This window comes from Lucilia cuprina, chromosome 5 (genome assembly GCF_022045245.1).
Source record: "Lucilia cuprina isolate Lc7/37 chromosome 5, ASM2204524v1, whole genome shotgun sequence".
In the NCBI taxonomy this organism is placed as follows: domain Eukaryota; kingdom Metazoa; phylum Arthropoda; class Insecta; order Diptera; family Calliphoridae; genus Lucilia; species Lucilia cuprina.
In genome coordinates this window covers 70,578,009-70,599,124 of record NC_060953.1, presented here as the reverse complement: position 1 = coordinate 70,599,124, position 21,116 = coordinate 70,578,009, and the positions used below count along the sequence as shown (strand labels likewise).

Sequence of the window (21,116 nt, the reverse complement as noted above, 5' to 3'; positions counted from 1 at the left end):
CATACATTTTTTATATAAAGAATTTAAAAATAATGTGCTATCTACTGTTTTAGGCTCCAGTCGGTTTTTTTTCAAGGTTATAATATTTCCAGCTAAAGAAAAAACGCTTTCCGATGGTGCACTGGTTGCAAGAATTGATATTTTTATTAAAAAAAAAAAATATCCAAAAATATGTCTCTACTCTATTTTAATTTTACATAAAACTGAATGAAAAGTTCTTTACTTGTCACTTTTTGTATTATATTTGTCATTCATAATTTTGTAAAAAACGACCGTAATAAATTTCAAATTCTTAGAATTTACAATCTATCACATGATTAATAAAAATGCACCACGTGTTAACTTTCCTACCAAAGATCATGCTCATTTTTTGCCTTTATTGTTATTTATATTTTATTTACACGCATTTTCGCACAGCAATTCTTAAAGTAAATAGTGTAAATCATAATATCCTTAATACTCGTTTTTTCGTTTCGGTATTTTGTTGAAATGTTTGAACAAAAGAAATTTCCAACATATTCTTTTTTTTATTCATTTGAGAATAAAATGAATAAGTCCATACATGTTTGATACGCTTATTGAATATACGTAATTATATTTCATTGCTAATACGTACATGAAGATACTCAAAATGAAACTTGTGTGGACGTACATTGTATTCAAAGATTGTAAGTAGATAGTTGCATTACTTGTTTCATACATACTCATTGTCAATCTCTGGTGCAAACAAAATGAAAAAGCAGAAAATAAAGTACTTTTATTTTAAATTAAAAGAAAGTCATTACTTGAGTACTTCAAAGAGTGCACACGGAGTGTAGTCATTGAAAATTAAGTGGTTATGGAAGTACAACCCATTACAGAGATTTCGTGAGTTTATGATGGTGCACACGATTACGTATGTATGTATATTAGTGGGAAATTGTAAATTATGTTATTTGTTCTGTGATGTTAAGCTTTTTTACTTCATTGGAGAGATTATTTTCTCTAGATGAAGAGATTTATTACAGAATTAAATTAAAAAACAATATCGAAAAAGTATTAGTTAAAAATGTACCCCCTTACATACCCAATTGTACGCCTTTAAATCGATTTCCCGCACGTGTTCCCATTGTATGATTGGACTAAAATTTTACACCATCTAGTATTAAACACTAATGAACAAAATCAGATTCAACCACACAATGTCGATATTTTTTGAACATTTCTTTGTACACTAATAGTTTTTTTTAATTTCTAGTTTTGTTTTTAACTATATTAATTATTATAATTATACAACAACGCTTTATTTTTGAATTAAAATAAAATACACAGTGACAAATGTAATTAGATAATAAAATAATAGAACAAATAAAATAATTCTTTAAGTTGTGATTAAGGCAGCTTGGTGTCTTTTACAATCAATATGCATAGTACATAAAATATTTTGTAATTTTTCCTTAAATTTTTAAGTACTGAACAGTTTTACAAATAGATGGCATTTCGTTGTAACATGAAACTTTGAGTATAAATCATAGTTATACAAATCAAAATAGTTTAGCATTTTATGCATTTTGTAACAATATTCGATAATTGAAATACCAATTATTAATTCATTTTAATTTATTCTAAATAAATAAGTATACAACCTAAGGCCATTTAATGTATAATCCAAAGAACCATGTAGCATCATGCACGGTCAATAAGATAAGGCCGATGAAGAGCGTGAGCCGACTTTAAAATCTTTATAAAGCGAAAATACCGAAATCTAAAAAATAAAGAGAAATAAAATTAGTCAGTTATATTAATAATAATTTGTTGAGTGAATGTTCTTATTTAGTTTATTTTATATGTAATTTAAAACAATTGATGCATTGATGCGAATAAGGGCGTAAATACCACAGTGTAGTGTTCATCTTGTCCATTTACATTTATTCCGAAAAGACAAACTGAAAAATCCAAAGTTTTCGTAAAAATATTTGACTTAAAAGCAAGTTTTTGTAACATTATTTCATATTTAACGTAAAAAAATCTGAGTCAAGTATTTTTCTTTACAAATCGTATAATTAATAAAAGGAATACATTTTTTTGTATAAATTCTTTAATTATATTGCGAAAAATATTTTAACATCCCAGAAAAAATTTTAGAACTTGTTCTAAAAACTACTAGTTCTAGAACGAGTGAAAACAGAACCACTTCAGATTCTTAAACAACAGCCTTGGAACTAGTAGTGTCGCCATTACTTCTGGAAACCGTTCTTTAAAATATTGTTGTGGTTCTTAAATAATGATTATACCATTAAGAATTCCTGTTAAATTATAATAAGATCATTACAAGCGATCACCAGTTAAAACAGCTATAAATGTATTGATTATACTTAATTCAATTTAATTTTAATTTCTTTATTTCAATAACCTAGCCAATATAGGCCATAATCGGTTATATCTATCCGAAATTTCCAATAGCGATAATTTGAATAAAATTAGTCGACATAATCTACAAAGTCAGGAAAATATTTCCACTAAATTTGAAATCATACTAAGACTTCAACTAGCCTTAGTGTTTCGAAAATCCAAAAATTGTTACAAAATAATTGAAGATAAATTCTGATTTTTGTTGTTGATGTTATAAAAAACATGAAAATGTGAGATACCGTTTTTAAGATATTATTGGCTCAATAATATTTTTGATATCATTATCCTCATTTTAAAACTATAATTCAAATAAAATAGTGTCATATTACGACACATTATAGTATAAATGGAATGAAGTAGTATAAATAGTATAAATGGAATGTATGAAAAGAAAGTGTGTAGCGAATTTCATCAAAATCAGAGAGTGTCTCTTAATTTTTTTTTGATATTTCCTATGAGAACATTTTTCTGAAAAAAGCATTGCCTAAAATGCCTATAAATTAAAAATACGAGCTAACTTTTTAAAAACATTTGGGAACATTGGGTGCATTAATTGTTGACTTTCATTTTCCGTTTGTCTTGTTCGGAAATGATTCGAAGACCAAAAATTTGCTGCAAACGTTATATAGATGTCACCTTTAAGGTTTCAACATATTAATGATACTCATAAAATATTTTTCTAGAATCTAGATAGATTCACAATTCACGAATTTTGAATATTAGATACTGATCAACTCAAAATATTTTTCATTCCGACAAATGGACTGGACGGCCCTATATATGGACAGACAGACGCAAATTGCTAGATCCTTCAATAAGGACCCTGAATATATATACTTTAGTGGATTTATGTCCAATATTTCAATGTGTTACAAACGGAATGACAAAAAGATTCCAAATTTTATATAAATATCAAAATGTGTTTTATTCAAAAAGGGGCAAAAAGTAGCTAGAAGCGAAAAAGGTCGCAAATGTAGTTCATTTTGACAAGGGGTCTCACAACGGTAACGCTGTATAGTGGTTATGTACCATAGGTTACACAGAGATGTTGAGGTCAATTGTGATTCAGGTTAGGAAGGTATGTATATGTACTTACTTTATCTTTTAATTGTTGACATAACTGCAGACCTGCTGTTAACATTATCAGTACCTCATTTAGCCAATTAACTGAAGCTTCTGCTTGACAGGTATCAAATCGCATTACACCCTGTATGTTGGTCAATTGATAAACGGCTATAATCAATTTGTGCGATTGTAAGTAGAAACTGACAGCCAAATCTTCTGATAAATTTGGTGACAACGATTTCTACAAATATAAATATAAATATACATATGTATGTATGTATGTATGTATGTATGTATGTATGTATGTATGTATGTATGTATGTATGTATGTATGTCAAAACTAAAGCACCCCCTTATTGAAGTTTTCTTTAATGTAGTTCTAGTTATTAAAAAGAAGGCAAATTTTTAAGATATTACACTTTTTGTTTATAGTTTTGGTAGGTATTTTAAAAACAGTATTTAATAATACAATTGTTTTAATTATAAATTACATTTTGAATATAAAAATATCATTTTTACTTTATTCTTTTGTTATTGTTTGTTTATCAAAACTTTATTGGCCGTATAGCACCAGACAGCTGAATCGGAGATGGCACTTTCAAAATTTCGTAAATAAGATACAGAAACAATGAAAAATTTGTTCAAATTGTTAAAATATCACCAAAATTAAATTTTTAGATGAAAAAGTTTTATAATTATCTACTGATAATGACAATCTACCTATTTTTGGGCCAAACTTCGAGCAATATTTCAATATTTGACAGTTAAAAATCATTCTCGCAAGTTTAAAATGGACTAAAATGAAATGTTGATGAACAGATAGAATAATGCTGAAATAAGTTAAATTTAATATTAAAAGTTCAACAAATATCAACATTTTTAAAATTCAGACCTCCGCAGGATACTACAAAAAGTATTCTACGTACGACATTGTGAATTTTCAAAGAAATTTAGTGAACTTTTTGTGTTTAACTTAGTTAAGCATTATTATATCAATTCATCAAGATTCCATGACATTTAAATCCCTTTTCAAAATTCAAAATTAAGGTAAAAAGGATATTTTTATATTTAAAATTTATTTTTTAATTGAAATCTAAAATTTATAAAAAATAATGAAGAAATTCGATTAAAAAATATTTTTTATGGGGGTGCTAATGTTTTGACCAATGAAATTCTGAAGAATATGAATATTTTTTAAATTTTTTCTTTAATAAATAATATACAAACTTTTTCTTACCCATTCTTAGCGACCTACCAAAACTATAAACAAAAGTGTAATATCTTTCAAATTTGCCTTATTTTTAATAACTGGAACTATTTTGAAGAAATCTTCAATAAGGGGTTACATTTGTTTTGACCAATACTGTATGTATGTAAAATTAAAAAAAATGTTTACGCATCTCTTACCATATTACGTCCCTTTATCAACTCGTCAATAGGTTTCTTTTTAGGTATTATTAATGATACGCGACCACGCTGTAAAGCTTCCAAAATATTTCCCACAACATGTAAAACTTCATCAGATGTCCTTTTTCATATGTGTTATAAAAAAAAATTAAACTTGATTTAAAAACAGTACTGCAAGATTAACCAATCTGATTCATATTTATTTTTTATATACATACATAATGAATATAATCTTTAAATTCCTTTTGCTATTTTAATACTGGTATCAAATACTTTTACTTGCTTTGTATTCAACGGATAATTCAATTAAATATTAAAGTATATAATACAACCCGACATAAATTGAAAAAAGTTGGAGTCCAGGGACTAGAATAAATTTTTTAAAGTAGTTTTTGTTATTTTTTTATTTTCCTAACAATTTAGCAAATTTTATTTGTAAAATTATTTGAAATAACCAAACAAAGAAACATTTTGTTTCTATTTCATTTTTTTAATTGCCAATTTGGACCAGAAATTTTATGGAAGTTATAGAATGTCAATGAGAATTACTTAAAAAACTATGAAATTTTAGAATAAGCTAGGATTGCCAAGTTTTCTTAATATTAAAAAAAAGTTTCCCAATGATTTTTTAATACTATTAGATCTAATGTTATTATATTTAAAATTCATTCGAGCCATTTTTTATTAAACAAACCATTGTTTAAATAACTAGACTACAAGTAGCTGTAGTAACGAAAACTAACTACTTTTGTAGTTAAAAATCATTTACTCTTACTACTGCTACATTTAGACAATAAAAATTTTAATAGCAGTAGTAGCAATTGAATACTTCAAATAGTAGCAGTAAATATTTTCTTGAAGTACCAATAAATGTTATTATATTATTTAGGTAGAAATGCAACATAAATTTTTGGTAGCATAAAAAAATAAATTTTTTATTAAAATACGAAAAAAATTACATCATTTCGAAAATGGCACAAGCTGCGGAATAAAATTTAGGACTTCGATTTGTGGGCCTTCTGAAGATATATTTACATATTATAAAGATGCGATATTAATTTTTCATTGCCTTTTCATAAGAGATAATCTAGGAGAACTCTATTTCCCCTACTAAGAGAATTCATGTACAATTATCAAAGGATTATGTATCAAATTTTGTATGAAAATTTATTTCATACAAAGTTCTAATGTATAAGTCAATTTGATTATTAATGTAATTTCTTATGAGGACATTTTACATATCCTTCGACTGAAAATCTTATAAAAAGCCTTCGACAGAAGACAATCTACAGGCCTTTTTAAGGAAGCATTATTATTATTATTTGGTAGCAATAGAACGATCGACTAGTAGCTAAGATTTCTATTGCTAATTTATTTATATATTTAAACTACTACCCCAATTGTAGTTTATGTTTTTTTTTAGAACTATTTCTACTGCTACTGATTTTTTACTACTGATATATTTGTGATTTACTTTTTTATAAGTAGCAATAGTTTTAAAAACGTATGATTATAAAACAAAACAAATGCTAGTGCAACAACTTCAGGCAATTGTTTGGAGCAGTAGTTAAAGCAATAATATAATTCTTGGTAGCAAATGTAGTTTTTCTAACACTGATTTAAACATAAAAATCAACCAGAACTATTCGAAAATCGGTTTTGGAAAATGTCCTATAAATGATCACCCTAGTAAAAACCTAATTGGGTAAAATGTGCAAATACCTATAATTTATGTCCACCAGTAAATAGAAACAATTAAACAATATTACTACCGATTATTACAAAAATATATATTGTACATATAAAGGTATGAAATGTAATTGCAACATTTTGAAGGGCTGTTCACAATTCAAGCAACAATTTTATTCATGCAGCCAAAGAGTTCTTAAACAATTTTCTCCACTTGTTTTTACGATATATTAATATTTTTGAAAAAAATTTAATTAAACATTTCTTGTTTTATAATTTATAAAATAAACTTCAAAAAATGTTCATACAAACTCATCGTAAAAAAAATTTCACAGTAATATTGCTTTATCTGGGGGCAATACTTGTACTAAATTCTATATGGATATCTTAATATAGTAATGAATTATGCGTTTAAGTAATTTTTTTTGGAGGGGACCTTGTATGGGAGCTATGTCTAATTATGGATATAAGAGCAGTGTCACACGTTCAATATATATCTTGATATTTGCTGTATTATGATATGTATTGAACGTGTAGCATGTAATATTGACGGATCGTGTTCCATATCACAGAAAACCCGAATTTTCTGAAATCCAAAATTCGTATCAATATTTATAATGGATCACGTGATAAATATTGAACGTGTAGCATGTTTTGAGATATCGACCACGATACATTTATAAAATTCGGAAAAATAAATATAATAAAACAAATAAAAATAAAATATCGTTTGAAAAGTTGTTAAAAAATATAAAAGAAAATTGCTTTTTTCTAAATTTGTGTTATTTTGGTATTTTCGCGGCATTTGTTTAATCATCCGCAGACCCGTATACCATAAAATATTCCAAATACTGACGTAAAAAATATTGAACGTGTAGCATTCCCGACGTATTCATCAATCCATTTAAATGCGTCGTGATCCAAATGGATCAATAAATATTGAACGTGTGCCAGTACCCTAAGATTTTAACTTGTAAAATTTTGTAAAGATATCGACATTGCGAAGGAAGTTATTTACAAAAACCCCATTTATCGGGAATATATACTTTTCTATAGGAGGTATATGAAATTGTGGACCGATTCTGGCGATTTTCAGCTCAGCTCATGTATAGAAACGAATGTTTACTTTTTCGAGGTTGTTTTAAATTTGGATTCATAACTTTTCCAGATGTAAACCGATGTAAACTCAGAATTTGATAAGGACCCAGAATATATATACTTTGTTTGGTCTCAGATAAATATTTCTTGGTGTTACAGACGGAATGACAAAGTTATATATACACTCTATCACAACTGAGTGTAAAAAAATGTTCTATTATATTTTTTAACAACTTTTAAAACTGTAATTAATATTTATCACGTTATCCATTATAAATATTGATACAAATTTTGGATTTCTGTGATGTAAATCAATATTACAATACATATCACAATACAACAAATGTCACGATACATATTGAACGTGTGACACTGCCCATAGATTTTGAACTTTTATATATTTTTAGAAATACAATTTCATAAAGGTTAAATGGGTTAAAACCATTATTTTGTACATCAATGACCTTCCTCGATATATTAACTTGACTATGTGCAAACCATTCATTTATGCTGATGATGGTTTTTAACTGATTTTGATGATGTTTTGCAGAAGAATATTAATTACTGTCTTGAACTTGTAGCTTTGTAGGCTTCTAAGAATTCGTTAGTTGTGAACTAAAAAAAAAAATGCCATAATGTTCTATGTTCAGATGCTAAGGATCAATCTTAGATAGTCGTCTTTCTTTTGAGAGTCGTATTGACAACTTACAGTGTAAAATTTGTAGACTATTGCGTAAGTTATATTCCATATATTATGCCCCATACAACTGAACCCACCAAATATGGCTTTTAAATTCATAATTATGTTTAATATACTCGTATCTCGACAACAGTGCTTACTCGCCACTGCGAATTTTAAAACTAAACTTTAGAAATAAAAACCATGGAGTATAAAAAATTCTCAATTATTACTAAAATAAAAATGGGTAATAATATATGTACATAAAATTTGCAGCCACTTTATTTATATGAGTGTACGTGAGCAATTGTTTTGAAAGCACTGCTCTTAAACAATGCGTGTTACTGTTTAGAAAACGTCCTGAGTTCCCTACCAGCAATTAAAAAGGCCGATTTCAGTAAAATATGTCCAAAAAAGATTCATCAGTTTTATGAAAAATTGAATGAAAATTTCATAATTTCGAGCTTATTACGGGAATAATAAAAAATATGTTGTCAAAAATTTCGAAAAAAAACGTTCCACCTGACACTTTAAAGTACATAGTACAATACTCACTTAAAATGATAAGAATCATCAACGTCATCAATGTGATTTATGGCCTGTTGCAAATGATTAGCGGCATCTTGTACTTGTTGTAATTTCCATGGGGAATCTTGAGTAATAGATGTCCGTTGTATTTGGTGAGGTGGTTTGGACAACTTAAAGCTAATATCCTATATATGTTGAAAATTATTAACAAACCAAATTAAGTACATATGTATTATATGTATGTACATTATTCAATTACTTCATCTGCATATCTGCAGTAAAAACAGCTGCTTAATGCGTTTCAAATCTGACTTTAGTATAATCTGACTTTAGTATATATATATATATATATATATATATTATATATATATATATATATATATATATATATATATATATATATATATATATATATATAATATATATATATATATATATATATATTTCTTTTTTTTATAATATAAAACATAATACTTAGGTGAAGGATTAGGGATTAAATTAAAATTAATTCTCCAATGAGTACTCAAAACACCAATGAAGGTGTTTTAATCGTTATTAAGTTTTCCTGTTAGCTCTAGTTTTTGAGAAATTGCGATTTTTGTACATTGTTTACGCCATCTTTTTTAAGTATTTAACTTAATGTTTTAGAACTAAAGATAAATTCCAAAGTTTTTTTAACAATATGGAAATCTGCACAAAATTATCTTGATGACAGTTATTGAAGTATAACTAGATTTCCTTGCAAGGAAAGAAGGAAATTATGCCTTTTTTATTTTATCCTTGTAACATAATACTTTATGTAACAATACATAAAGTATTACCAACACAAAACAATAATATCATTTTTCGGTTAAAATTGGAATTACGTTAAAAACCAGTAAAATATTTCGGATTGTCTTCAACTTTTGTTTGTTATTTTACATGCATACTCATGAATTCAAAATATTTCACAATCGGTGTTGTAACGTTGTATGTCGTGAGTTTTCACTATTCTCTTGTTTTTGTGTCAAAAAATGTTGTCTTTTAAAATATTTACCCCCATATTCATAAATACTTAATAAAGAAATTGATGGTTTATTGTAGGAATTTTGTATGGAAAATGTGCGTAATAAACCTAAAATAAGCGATTAATATATTTATGAATACGGGGATAGTTTTTGATGTTTGTAATTGTTTGGCACGATGTTTGTTAGGAACTTATTGATTCAAAAGTTTTATATTTGTATATATGTTTTATGTATAATGATGTATGACGAATATATATATATATATAAAGTAAAATAAACACTTTAACTAAAAATCACATTTTTATTATTAAAAATGCTGTTATTGTTAAATATTGTCATATGAAATCTAAATTTTTCAGGAGAAGCGTCTAAAATGATAAATAAAACAAAAATGTTCAACATTTTCTCAAGTTAAGCTTATTTCTTATTGACAAATTATTATTTGAAGAAAAATTTGCGGTTTTTTGTTTTACTTACGAAGATATAACACTTACGCCTTTGAGAATGTGTTTTTTCTGAAACCCAAAAGGGCGTAAGTTACATTAAAAAATAGTAAGTTTTAACATTTTCAACTAAATTAAAATCGGTTTTTGTTGGTCAAAAAGACCGAAACATGGAAGGCGGCATAAGGCTTCTTTGTTTTCATAAACCTTTTTAGGAAATTGGAATTTTTCTTGGAAAAAATTCTAAAACTGTTAAAATAATCTCTAAATTACAAGGATTCGGTAAAAGTGCCATTTTTGCTTTGTTTGATGCCAACTTATAACATTTTACAGTTTCCAAGTTATAAATTAAAAATAATTTTAAACTTTAAGGTAATTTTAGAACACAACCTTTTAGAATTTCTTTGATAGGGGCGTTGATTTTAATCGTAAGGGTGTAAAATTTAGCAGGAACATGTATTTTGATACGGTGCATCATAATCAATCAAAAAGTCGATTTTGATTTTTTTGTAACTTTGGGCTTTTTGGATTTCATATGAAGATACATATGTGTTGGTACTATATTGTAAAATTAAATTAAACACATTTACCAGTTATAAGTATAAAACAAAAATGTACTTTTCCAACTTCGCTGCAGGACATCCAAGGTATCCTGTAATAATTGTAAGCATGATTTTACCCTAATAATGGATAATTTTATGTAGATTACCTTGTTGTTAAATACCTCTATGAATATTGGTCCGGTTTTGAGAAATTAAGTAAAAAATAGCAAATAATATCTTGCATAATGTTTTAACAAAAACCACAATATCATGGAAACTAGAGCTAACCGAAAATAACAATTATAATATTTTTTGAAGTCAGCTTGTGGAATAATCAATTCTGCAGTTATTGCTCTGTAAAAAAGTCGCTCAAAATCAGTGGTTTTCGCCTTAGATATGCAGTTGAAGAAATTAGAAAAGTTATTACAGCATTGTGATCACTGATACAAAACAGGAAACGTTTTGTGTTTTGAAACTAAGTCAATGTACATATAAACAAATTTTGTATCTACTTACAGCCTTTGTTATTGTATCACCAGTTAAAGTTAAGATGGCCTTTAGCTGATCAGGCGGTTGTACAGAGAGTATAAATTTTTCAGTCTTTTTACCTTCGTTTTCATATAAAGGAACAGGAAATCGATGGGCACATTCCTATAAAAGGAAGCAACAATAAACCGGCAAATATGAACGAAAATAAAAACAATGTAATTATGGGTGTTAACATACAAAAATAGTGGCGAACGTTGATGGAGAAACAAAAGTAGTGATAACATTTTATATCAACTTACAATAAGTATCAACTTTAATTTTTTCAATAAATGATGAACCTCCTCTTTAAGCACCCACTCAAACTCCATTTGCTGGAGAGGAAAGTAAAAAAATACATGTAATTTGCAGATGGTCCCAAAAAATTTAAAATATATTACCAAATTTTTGGCCTCTTGTTTTTCTGCTTCCATTTTCCTTATACTACTGTTGTGATTGTAATCATAGTCGTCATCAGGGTTACCAAATGCAGATAATTCACACCACTTCTGTGTTTTCATTTGCAAAATAGAAGAATTGTCTGGGCACTTGCTATGGAAAAAACAAATTTTGTTAATTAACAGGTGTTATGCCAGATCAAACCTTGTATTAAAAAATAATTGCCTGTTAGACCTAGTTCACACTGGAAAACTTTTGTTGAGAAACTTTTGATTTTGTGTGTGAGAGAAAGTGATGGTTGATATTTTTTTCTCACACAGAAAAATCAAAAGTTTCCAATGTGAACCAGGTGTTAAGTGCCGGTGAGAAAGAGAGAGAAACTTGTTTAATTTTGTTAGACCTGGTTTACACTAGGAAACATTTTTGGGAAACTTTTGATTTTCGTGTGTGAGAGAAAGAGAAAGGAATATCAACCATCTATTTCTCTCACACACAAAATTAAAAGTTTATCAACAAAAGTTTCCCAGTGTGAACCAGGTCTTATGTGCATAACTGTCGGTCCACACTAGGAAACTTTTTTTAAGAAACTTTTAATTTTGCGTGAGAGAGAAAGAGAATGAATATCATTCATCTCTCTCGCGGTACGGAGTTTCTCGTACTCGGAAAGACCTGGTCCACACTAGGAAACTTTTGTTGAGAAACTTTTTTTAATTCTCTTTTGAGGTTACCTTAATGTTCACACATAGAAACTTTTGTTTCAGAAACTACGTGTTAATTGCATTGATTTGGGAAACTTTTGTTGAGAAACTTTTGATTTTGTGTGTGGGAGAAAGAGATGGTTGATATTTCTTTCTCTTACACACAAAGATCAAAAGTTTCCCAAAAAAAGTTTCCTAGTGTGAACCAGGTCTTAAGGAAATGTCAAAAACGAACAAAAAATCTTTCAAGTGCGTAAGAAAATCCGAAAAAATTAAGGCGAATTCAGATAAGGTGGTAACAGTTCTGCCACAACAACATTTTACTTGTATTTTGTATTTGGTTTACGTAGATGTAGAAAAAATTTCTATTCCGGCAGCTTAATTTGCAAAATTTAATTGAGTGCCTGATGTTAAGTAAAACTTAATTTTTTGTGAAAAATAAACATAAAAAAGTACATATTCATGAAAATATTATATTAAGAATGAATGAGTATTTGTTGCAAATGGATAATTCTACCCCGGCGGAGTAATTTTCAGTATTTGGCCATAATGTAGCAGCCGCCGGACGGGTAAATACCACATATTGGTTTTGTTATATAAGGCGTTCCGGATCAGACTTTTTTTAGTTAATCTCTTTATCTACATAGTGTATATAAAACAATATCGTTAAATTTGTTAACATTGAATAGATTTCAAAATTAAGCCATAACGTAGAAGTCAGTTGCCGCCAGCCGGGTAAATACTTCATATGCGTTTCTTAATATTAAGTTTAATTTTTAATATTAAATATAAAACAATATTGTGTAATATGTTAACATTTAATAGAAAACAAATTTTTCTTAAATAACATATTTGTATACATACCAATTATGCCATTATTTAAATAAAATGATATTTGTTTACGAGATACTTGGTATTTTCAGATTTTTTATATAAATAATTTATAATATTAACGAAGTTTTTCTCTGTTTAACGGACATTTTTAAATATAAATATGTAAACAATAACAAACTTTGACACCTAGGAAAACCAGGCGAATTAAGAAAAAAGTTATCAGCTGATTGATTAACACCACCATATATGAATTCAAACTTTGACGGTTACGTAAACCAGGCGAATTAAGAAAATAATTACCAGCTGATTAAAGAACACCACCTTGTATGAATTCGCCTTGGTTGTCACCTTGTATTCAGTACGTACTGGTACAGATGTTTTTCAGATTTGTTTAGAAATACTGAATAAAAGAGAATTTGTGTTACACATACCTTTCGGTTACTTCAATTTCGGGCACGGGCGCAAGATGGCGCACTTGTTTTCGGTTTGTGTATGGACTAAACGACCAATTTCCAGTACTATTAAAATAAACAAAAAGCAGTAATAATTAGAATATAAATAAAACAAAAAATATTATGCATATGTATTAGGGTCGCCGATTCTGGAAAATCCCGGGATAATCGGGATTTTAAAATCTAAAATTGTATCCATTATAATATATTAAATAAGAGAATTTTAATAGTTTTGTGACTTAAAACTACTCTAACAAGCTGATATATCAAAAATAAAAAGAGCAATAAATAGGCATATATACTATCGGATATTAAAATAACAATTAGGACATTTTTCTTTGAAATATAAATTTTGTAAAAATTGGTTATTTATGAATATAAACAATACAAATGGATTGACAAAAATTCAATATGTTTGTGTAAAAATCAAAATTGTTTGTGCAAACACGAAACATCCTCATACACTACACAACAGGCTTGCACAAACGTAAAATATTTGTAAGTTTGTCAAGCCGCTTGTGTAGTCTATTTGGCCCTTTATTAGAAAGCAAAATTGTAGTATTAGAGAATACAACTAATTGCAATCAAATAATATTAACATAAATAAATAAATTGGACGCATTAATCAATTAACTAATAATTAATTGGTTTGATTCAAACAGTTTAATTACAGAATAATATACCTTTAATTAAAAAAGTGATTCTTTTCGCTTCTTTGGATGTCGATGAACATCACTTCCACAGAAGGTAAAAAATCACTTAGTGCTATTTTTGAAGTGGTGATAAATGTTATTCTTTTGGAAGTACTTCGTTTTATTTTTGCTAGAATATAAAACCCTACAACAGTTATTAGAGTAAAATGTGATTTAGTTTTCATAACTGCCGGTCAACACTAGGAAATTTTTTTTTGGGAAACTTTTGATTTTGCGTGAGAGAGAAAGAATATCATTCATCTCTCTCGTGGTACGGAGTTTCTCGTACTCGAAAACTTGTTTTGTTATTCTTCTCATTCGTACAACAACAAATCAATGCAGTTAATACGTAGTTTCTGAAACAAAAGTTTCTATGTGTGGACATTAAGGAATCTTCAAAAGAGAATTAAGAAAAAGTTTCTCAACAAAATTTTCCCAGTGTGGTCTTATTCTTATAATTTGTATAACAAAAACAAAAGTATAACCGAAACAAAAGTTTTTAAGGAAACTTTTTAAGGAAACTTTAAGAAAAAGTTTCTTTGGTTTTTTTACATTTTTCGGGATTTATTAAAAAATCCCCAATCCCGGTATTTGTAAAAATAAGTCCTAATTGGCATCACTAATATGTATGTAAATATTTAATAAAATTAAGTTCAACGCACAAAAAACAAAACAAAGCTTTCTCTGCTGTACTAATTAATTTCTTATATTATTTTGTTAAAAAACATCCCATGCCTCTACAACGCCTGGAGCTAAGACTACAAAATCCTAACGCAATTTTTGAGGGTTGGTTGAAGCGTTGGATACATGAAGCCGAAACCAAAAGATGTAAATCACAGTATAAATTACGCGAAGCATTGGATGCACTAAAAATGTATCCCCTTCCATTGTCTTCTGGCAGGGAATGTGCCATACTGAGAGGTTTTGGTTCAACACTTTGCAATCTAATAGATCAAGAAATGCAAAAGCAGATGACAGCAGCCGAAGCTATTGGTTTAAATAGCACTTTGTACGAGGAAGACCTAAAAATAGTAGTGGAAACTGTAAAGAAAACTAGGATAAAAGTTTTACCATCTAAGGAAAAGATAGTAAAATTGTCAAAAAAACAACAAAAAGCCATTGCAGAGGAAGAGGAACGTACTAAACAAGTTTCGATGAGTCCCGGAACATTCAGAATAATACTTCTGGTAGACACACAGGAGACAAGTGGAAAAAATAAAAAAAATTTAGATCAAACTCGAGGTTATTTAGAATCTTTAAGTGTAGAATTTGAAGTAAGGCGCTTAACTGTCGGAGATTTTCTTTGGATTGCACGTGATAAAGAAGGTAATGAGTTGGTTCTCCCACATATAGTCGAACGTAAACGAATGGATGACTTAGCATCTAGTATAAGAGATGGACGATTTCATGAGCAAAAACATCGACTCCATCAAAGTGGTATACAACATATTATTTATCTAATAGAAGATTATGGGGACAATGAGCATGTGGGTCTTCCCTTAGACAACCTTAAACAAGCTCTTAGTAATACTTTAATTCATAACAATTTTGCCATAGAACACACTGAAAACCATCGTCGCTCTATGATGTATTTGCAAGGTTTGACGAATTTTTTCATAAGGCTTTATAAAGATAAAGTACTTCTAAGTTGTGAAAAAGAAGATATTCAAATCAATGAACCTAGCCAACGTATGGTAGGTCTGTTGAAATTTAAGGCGCTCTATGATGATTCTGCTCGTAATGCCCAGCTGACAATTCGTGAGGTTTTTGTTCAGCAGCTATTGCAATTACATTCCTTGTCTCTAGAAAAGGCTTTGGCTATAGTGTCGTTCTACCCTACACCTCGGTGTTTAATGGATGCATACGATAATTGTGAATCTGTTAGTAAGGCTCGCAATCTATTAACCAATATAAGTAGTGGCCAATTGGAAAGACCATTAGGTGATAAACTAAGTCAAACAATATATAATTTTTATCGAAGTGATTTTTAGTTTAAACATGGTAGGTTTTATTAAAAATAAATTTATAAACTAAAATTATCATCTTAAGTTCTGTACTGATTTATTTAAAAAATTGCACTGTATGTGCAATTTTTTAAATAAATCAGTACAGAACTTAAGATGATATCGGTAACTTAAGTGCGATTACAATAAAACATTACCCCTTTTATTACAATGTTTGTTCAATTTAATGTTTCCAATCTTTAGGTGAATGATTAGGGATTAAATTAAAATTAATTAATAACATCGTCCAAAACTTAAAATAAGACTCGAACCAGATGGAACTTAATGGAAAAAAACTTCTTTGATCCTGTGTCCTTTTTAAAGAACTTCAAAGTTTTAAGAAGTACATTTTTAAACAATATTTTAAAATACTTCTACTGATCAAACAATGCCAAATTTGATGTCAAGCTTACAAAAAGGGTTGTAAAATATTTTGTGTTCTTTTTATTATTAATTTAACCCTCCGTCATGCACATGTTCCGATAGTCACGTACGTAGCGCATGTATCTGGCGAGATACACTATGTATTTCAGTACATTTATATGAAAAATATGCCATTTTAGTAACAATATTACGATATCTAACAATATTTGTAGAGGGTACCTGGAGACTCAAACCCCTAACCAAATTAGAAATATATTAAAATCACAGTTAAATTCGTAAAATATCTGGCCAGATACATACGCATGACGGAGGGTTAAATGTGGTTTTTGAGTACACAATTAGCGCACAATGAAGATGGTTTAAACTTGAGCAAAAATGCTCAAGTGTGTTTACACTGATGCAAAAAACTTGAAACTGTTTTTTATAAAAATTAACATTAAGAGCCAATATTTAGGTGAAGAACTAGTGATTAAATTAAAAGTTTAACGCTGCGAAGTTTATTTAATCTTGTACTCAGAAACATCAAAGGGGATTAAAATAGGAATAAATTTATTATTAGATTAACTAATCTGATTATTAATTGGCATTTGATTGCCAAATCAAAACCCACTCTAAAATGTTTAATATAATCTTGTACTCAAAAACATCACAAGGGATAGACATCGGATTAAATTTATTACCAACTCAAAAATCCGCTCTTAAGGTTCTTAATTTTACAGCTGTCTTACACCCTTTTTAAACACAATGGATGTTGCAAACACATGGTTACCTAATAACAGTTTGATAGCATGTTCTTTAGGGTTATAACTACCTTTTATAGCCAATTGGACCATAATTGACTGAAGTCATATTCCAAATATCACCCTGATGTTTATAGGGAAACAGTTCTTTTACGGCTTACAGTTTGATGGTGGTATATAAGATTAGGCACAGTCAGATATAACATTCTCACTTGTAATATAATAGGAAAATTATTTTCTATGATGGTATTAATCTTAAGCACTAAACTCTTTACGACATTTTGTTTTAAGAACTTTAAACATAGACAAATAAAGATACCAATTCCATGGTAAAAAACATAGAATATTACATTTGTTTGTCATTGGAACTACCCCAAGGCGGTAGTGAATCTTAAAACTCTCAAAGGCAGGGCAAGGTCTGATAACCCTTAAGAGATAATGGCAATGAAGCACGACGATCTTCCTTCAACCTGAGCTGAATTACGAATGCACCAGTAGCTTTTCTCGGTGCACAAAATATAAATATTTTTACAAAAACATTGACATTGTGTTTATAGCAAACTGTTGCTTTCTTTTTTATTTTTGTGCAGCACTACATTAAAGGGGATTAAAATTTATTTTCTGATTAACAAATCTTATTATTATTTGGCATTTAATTATCAACTCAAAAACCCGCTCTAAAATATGTATACTATAGGTATAGGTGGCAAGAAAAAGATTTGTTATTAAAACCAACGATTATTATTTACAATACCAACTTTTGTTAAAATATTCAAATTATTTTATTTACACAAACAAAATCATACGTTTTTCAGCCAGAAACAAAAGCAATAAAATTCTTTACGTTCTGTTTTAATAAGATTTTTTAATAAAATATTTTAAGCGGAAATAAAATAGTCATGAAACGACACACGGCTAAAAAAGTAATTATAAATTTAGTTTAAAACAATTATAAAAAAAAATAATTAAATGAATCAACATTTGTTTATCTAAATTTGTACAGACATGATATAAAATAGAAATTCAAATTTAAATTATCTTTTATACTCTCTAATATTCACACTCATACCTTCTTTGAGGCATTTTTTATAATGTGTTAAATTAAAATTCTTTAAAAATTAATTTCAGTTTTATCTATTCATTTATAGAAAAATCACAAGACCCCTTCAAATTACACCCGCACTCAATACAAGTTTGTTGGTTAAATCTTAATAAAACAAAATAACAAATAGAAAGCGAAAAAACAATAAAAAAAACACTCTCCGCGCACAAAGTGGTTATAAAAGCAACTAAATGAAAAATTAAGCTTTTGAATAGATTCCCCTGCTAAATGTACGTTAAAAAACGTTAACTGCTTTTTGTTGGTTTGTTGTTATATTTTTTATACTTTATACTCAGATATAGTTTAAAACTCTAACAGCAAAAACAATAAATACATATAAAATTTGTATTGATAATTGTCGTCATATCAATACCCTACTCCAGGGCGCAGTCGATTAAACAGCTGATTGTTTTTTTTAATGGTAGTTGTATACAACTGTCACAATGAACAATTTCAAGTTGCCAGATGTGAAAAAAAAAATCATTTATTTGCATAGGTATTCAATTAGATTTCAGGACCCCAAAATAATTTAAATGTATAAATAAAAGATTAATTGTTTATATCTTTAAAATGTACTTATGTATGTAATGATTAGCGGCGGCTTATTATAGAAAATATCGGCAGCCGCTGATTTGTAGGATTAATTTAACTTTTTCTTCAGAAATTGACATATCAGCTAAGGCCACTGACAACATATACACTTTTTGACATAAGTATACAACCAAGGCGACTTCATATAAGGTGGAGACCAAGCTATATTTTAAGCTGCTTGGCCAAACGTCAACATTTGGTCAAAACTTGTTTATGTGTTAGAACTGGATCACACAGGGAAACTTTTGTTGAGACACTTTTGATTTTGTGTGTGGGAGAAAGATATGGTTGATATTTCTTTCTCTCACACACAAGAATTAAAAGTGTCCAAAAAAAAGTTTGCTAGTGTGAACCACGTCCAGAGAAGCAAGCCGATTGAAAATTTTCGGCGGCGGCTGAAATCCAAAAATTTTCAGCGGCGACGGCTCAGCTAGTTTGCGCCGATGTTTTTGTCGGCTTAAAAAAAAATCAGCTGCACCCAAAGTAAATTAATAAAGTAGCCTCACTTGAACAGCTGACTATTTTTTTTAACTAGAAAAATGAAAATACTTGTCAAAGTTTGTTTTGAAAATGTTAACATTGTTTATGTCGCCATTTTTAAATTGTGTTTTGCTATTTGTAAAAAGTTGAAAAAGTGAATTAAAAGTAGTTTAAAAATAGTTGATAAATGTTTTAAATTGTATAATATATAATAATACAATTAAATTCTTAATATTTTCAACTTAAAAGTAATATTTTATATTTATGTTTTGTTCACTTTGTTGTTAAAGGAAATTTTATTTTGACACATTCTTGGATTATTCCAAAAACAAAATACATGTGTTTGTTGTAGATGTTGTTGTACAACAAGAGATGTCGCTACTTTATTAATTTACTTTGGCTGCACCGAATTAATGCATAAAAAACGTAAATACAAACGTCATTCTCGGAGACACAGTCTGGATTTTAATAGGAAAATTACTTAATATTTAGTATTGGCTCTACCAAATGGTTGTTATCATGCACAAATAGTTGTCTCTTTACGGTAAAGGGATTTAGTCGGCTTCTCTTGGCGGTTATACATGCACCAACTACAGAAAATGCTTCCTCTGTTGATGCAGAAGTGGCAGGAATCCGAAAACAAAAATTAGCCAATTTGGATAAGTTGGGATAATACTTAAAACAAAAGAAATCTTATCAAAAACTGAACTGTTAAAGGTTTTAAAAAAATACTAACCTCTTCATTTTCTTCCACCATTCTAAACATTCCAAATCTTCGTGTGGTGCATCAAAATATGTTTTTATTTCCCGTGAGATGTTGGAATGGCTTGTTGTTTGCGTGCTGGTTGATGCCACAAAATCTAACTTTTCCTTTCGAAGTTGGGATATCTTCTGTAATTGAAAGTGTTTGAATACATGAAGATTATAGAAACTTACATATCAATTTTTTTTACTCACCGGTTTTTCTTTTTTGAAGGTCCTGGTTGTTCAATAATATGCTCAACGGGAGCTGGGGGATTGGCATTTAATATTTTTAATAATTCTTTATAAATTAAATCTTCTTTTGTGATATAGAGGCCTTCGGTGTACTCAGCATCTAAAACTTGGTTTAAATCCATTTGGCTGTTCTTTGGAATTTTTTTTAACCAATTGTCCAAAATTGGCCAGTTACGTTGGCACGGATCCAGCAACGCGGCGACAACATGAATTTTTTTATTTTAAAAAGTTTGTTAAAGTTTTCTTTCGTAAAGTTGTATAACGAAATCATTATTCCAAATTCAGCCACGCTTTCATTATTTTCGAGCTGGCTTAAAATATTTTCGGCCTTGTAAATCTGTGGTGGCTTTTCTTACCCGCTTTAATTAAGG

The 21,116-nt window shown here is 28.6% G+C and overlaps 2 protein-coding genes across 3 annotated transcripts; one reads left to right on the top strand and one right to left on the bottom strand.

Annotated features, from left to right (window-relative positions):
- Window positions 1-1,261: 1,261 nt before the first annotated feature.
- Window positions 1,262-18,888, bottom strand: LOC111691009 (protein rogdi). Of its 2 annotated transcripts, none has more exons than XM_023453628.2 (9): window positions 18,646-18,888; window positions 13,737-13,823; window positions 11,776-11,926; window positions 11,638-11,709; window positions 11,366-11,500; window positions 8,885-9,042; window positions 4,864-4,984; window positions 3,488-3,697; window positions 1,262-1,744 (listed from the first exon to the last, which is right to left on the bottom strand). In XM_023453628.2, exons 1-9 carry the CDS (start codon window positions 18,657-18,659, stop codon window positions 1,676-1,678), a joined length of 1,017 nt encoding a protein of 338 aa, XP_023309396.1. In that variant the 5' UTR covers window positions 18,660-18,888; the 3' UTR covers window positions 1,262-1,675. The 2 variants fall into 2 exon arrangements, with proteins under 2 accessions (XP_023309396.1, XP_046806996.1); XM_046951040.1 differs by lacking the exon at window positions 18,646-18,888 and adding an exon at window positions 17,648-17,891.
- On the top strand, window positions 15,087-16,865 carry LOC111691008 (crossover junction endonuclease MUS81). The gene has a single exon (XM_023453627.2). It carries the CDS (start codon window positions 15,181-15,183, stop codon window positions 16,438-16,440), a length of 1,260 nt encoding a protein of 419 aa, XP_023309395.1. The 5' UTR covers window positions 15,087-15,180; the 3' UTR covers window positions 16,441-16,865.
- Window positions 18,889-21,116: the final 2,228 nt, after the last annotated feature.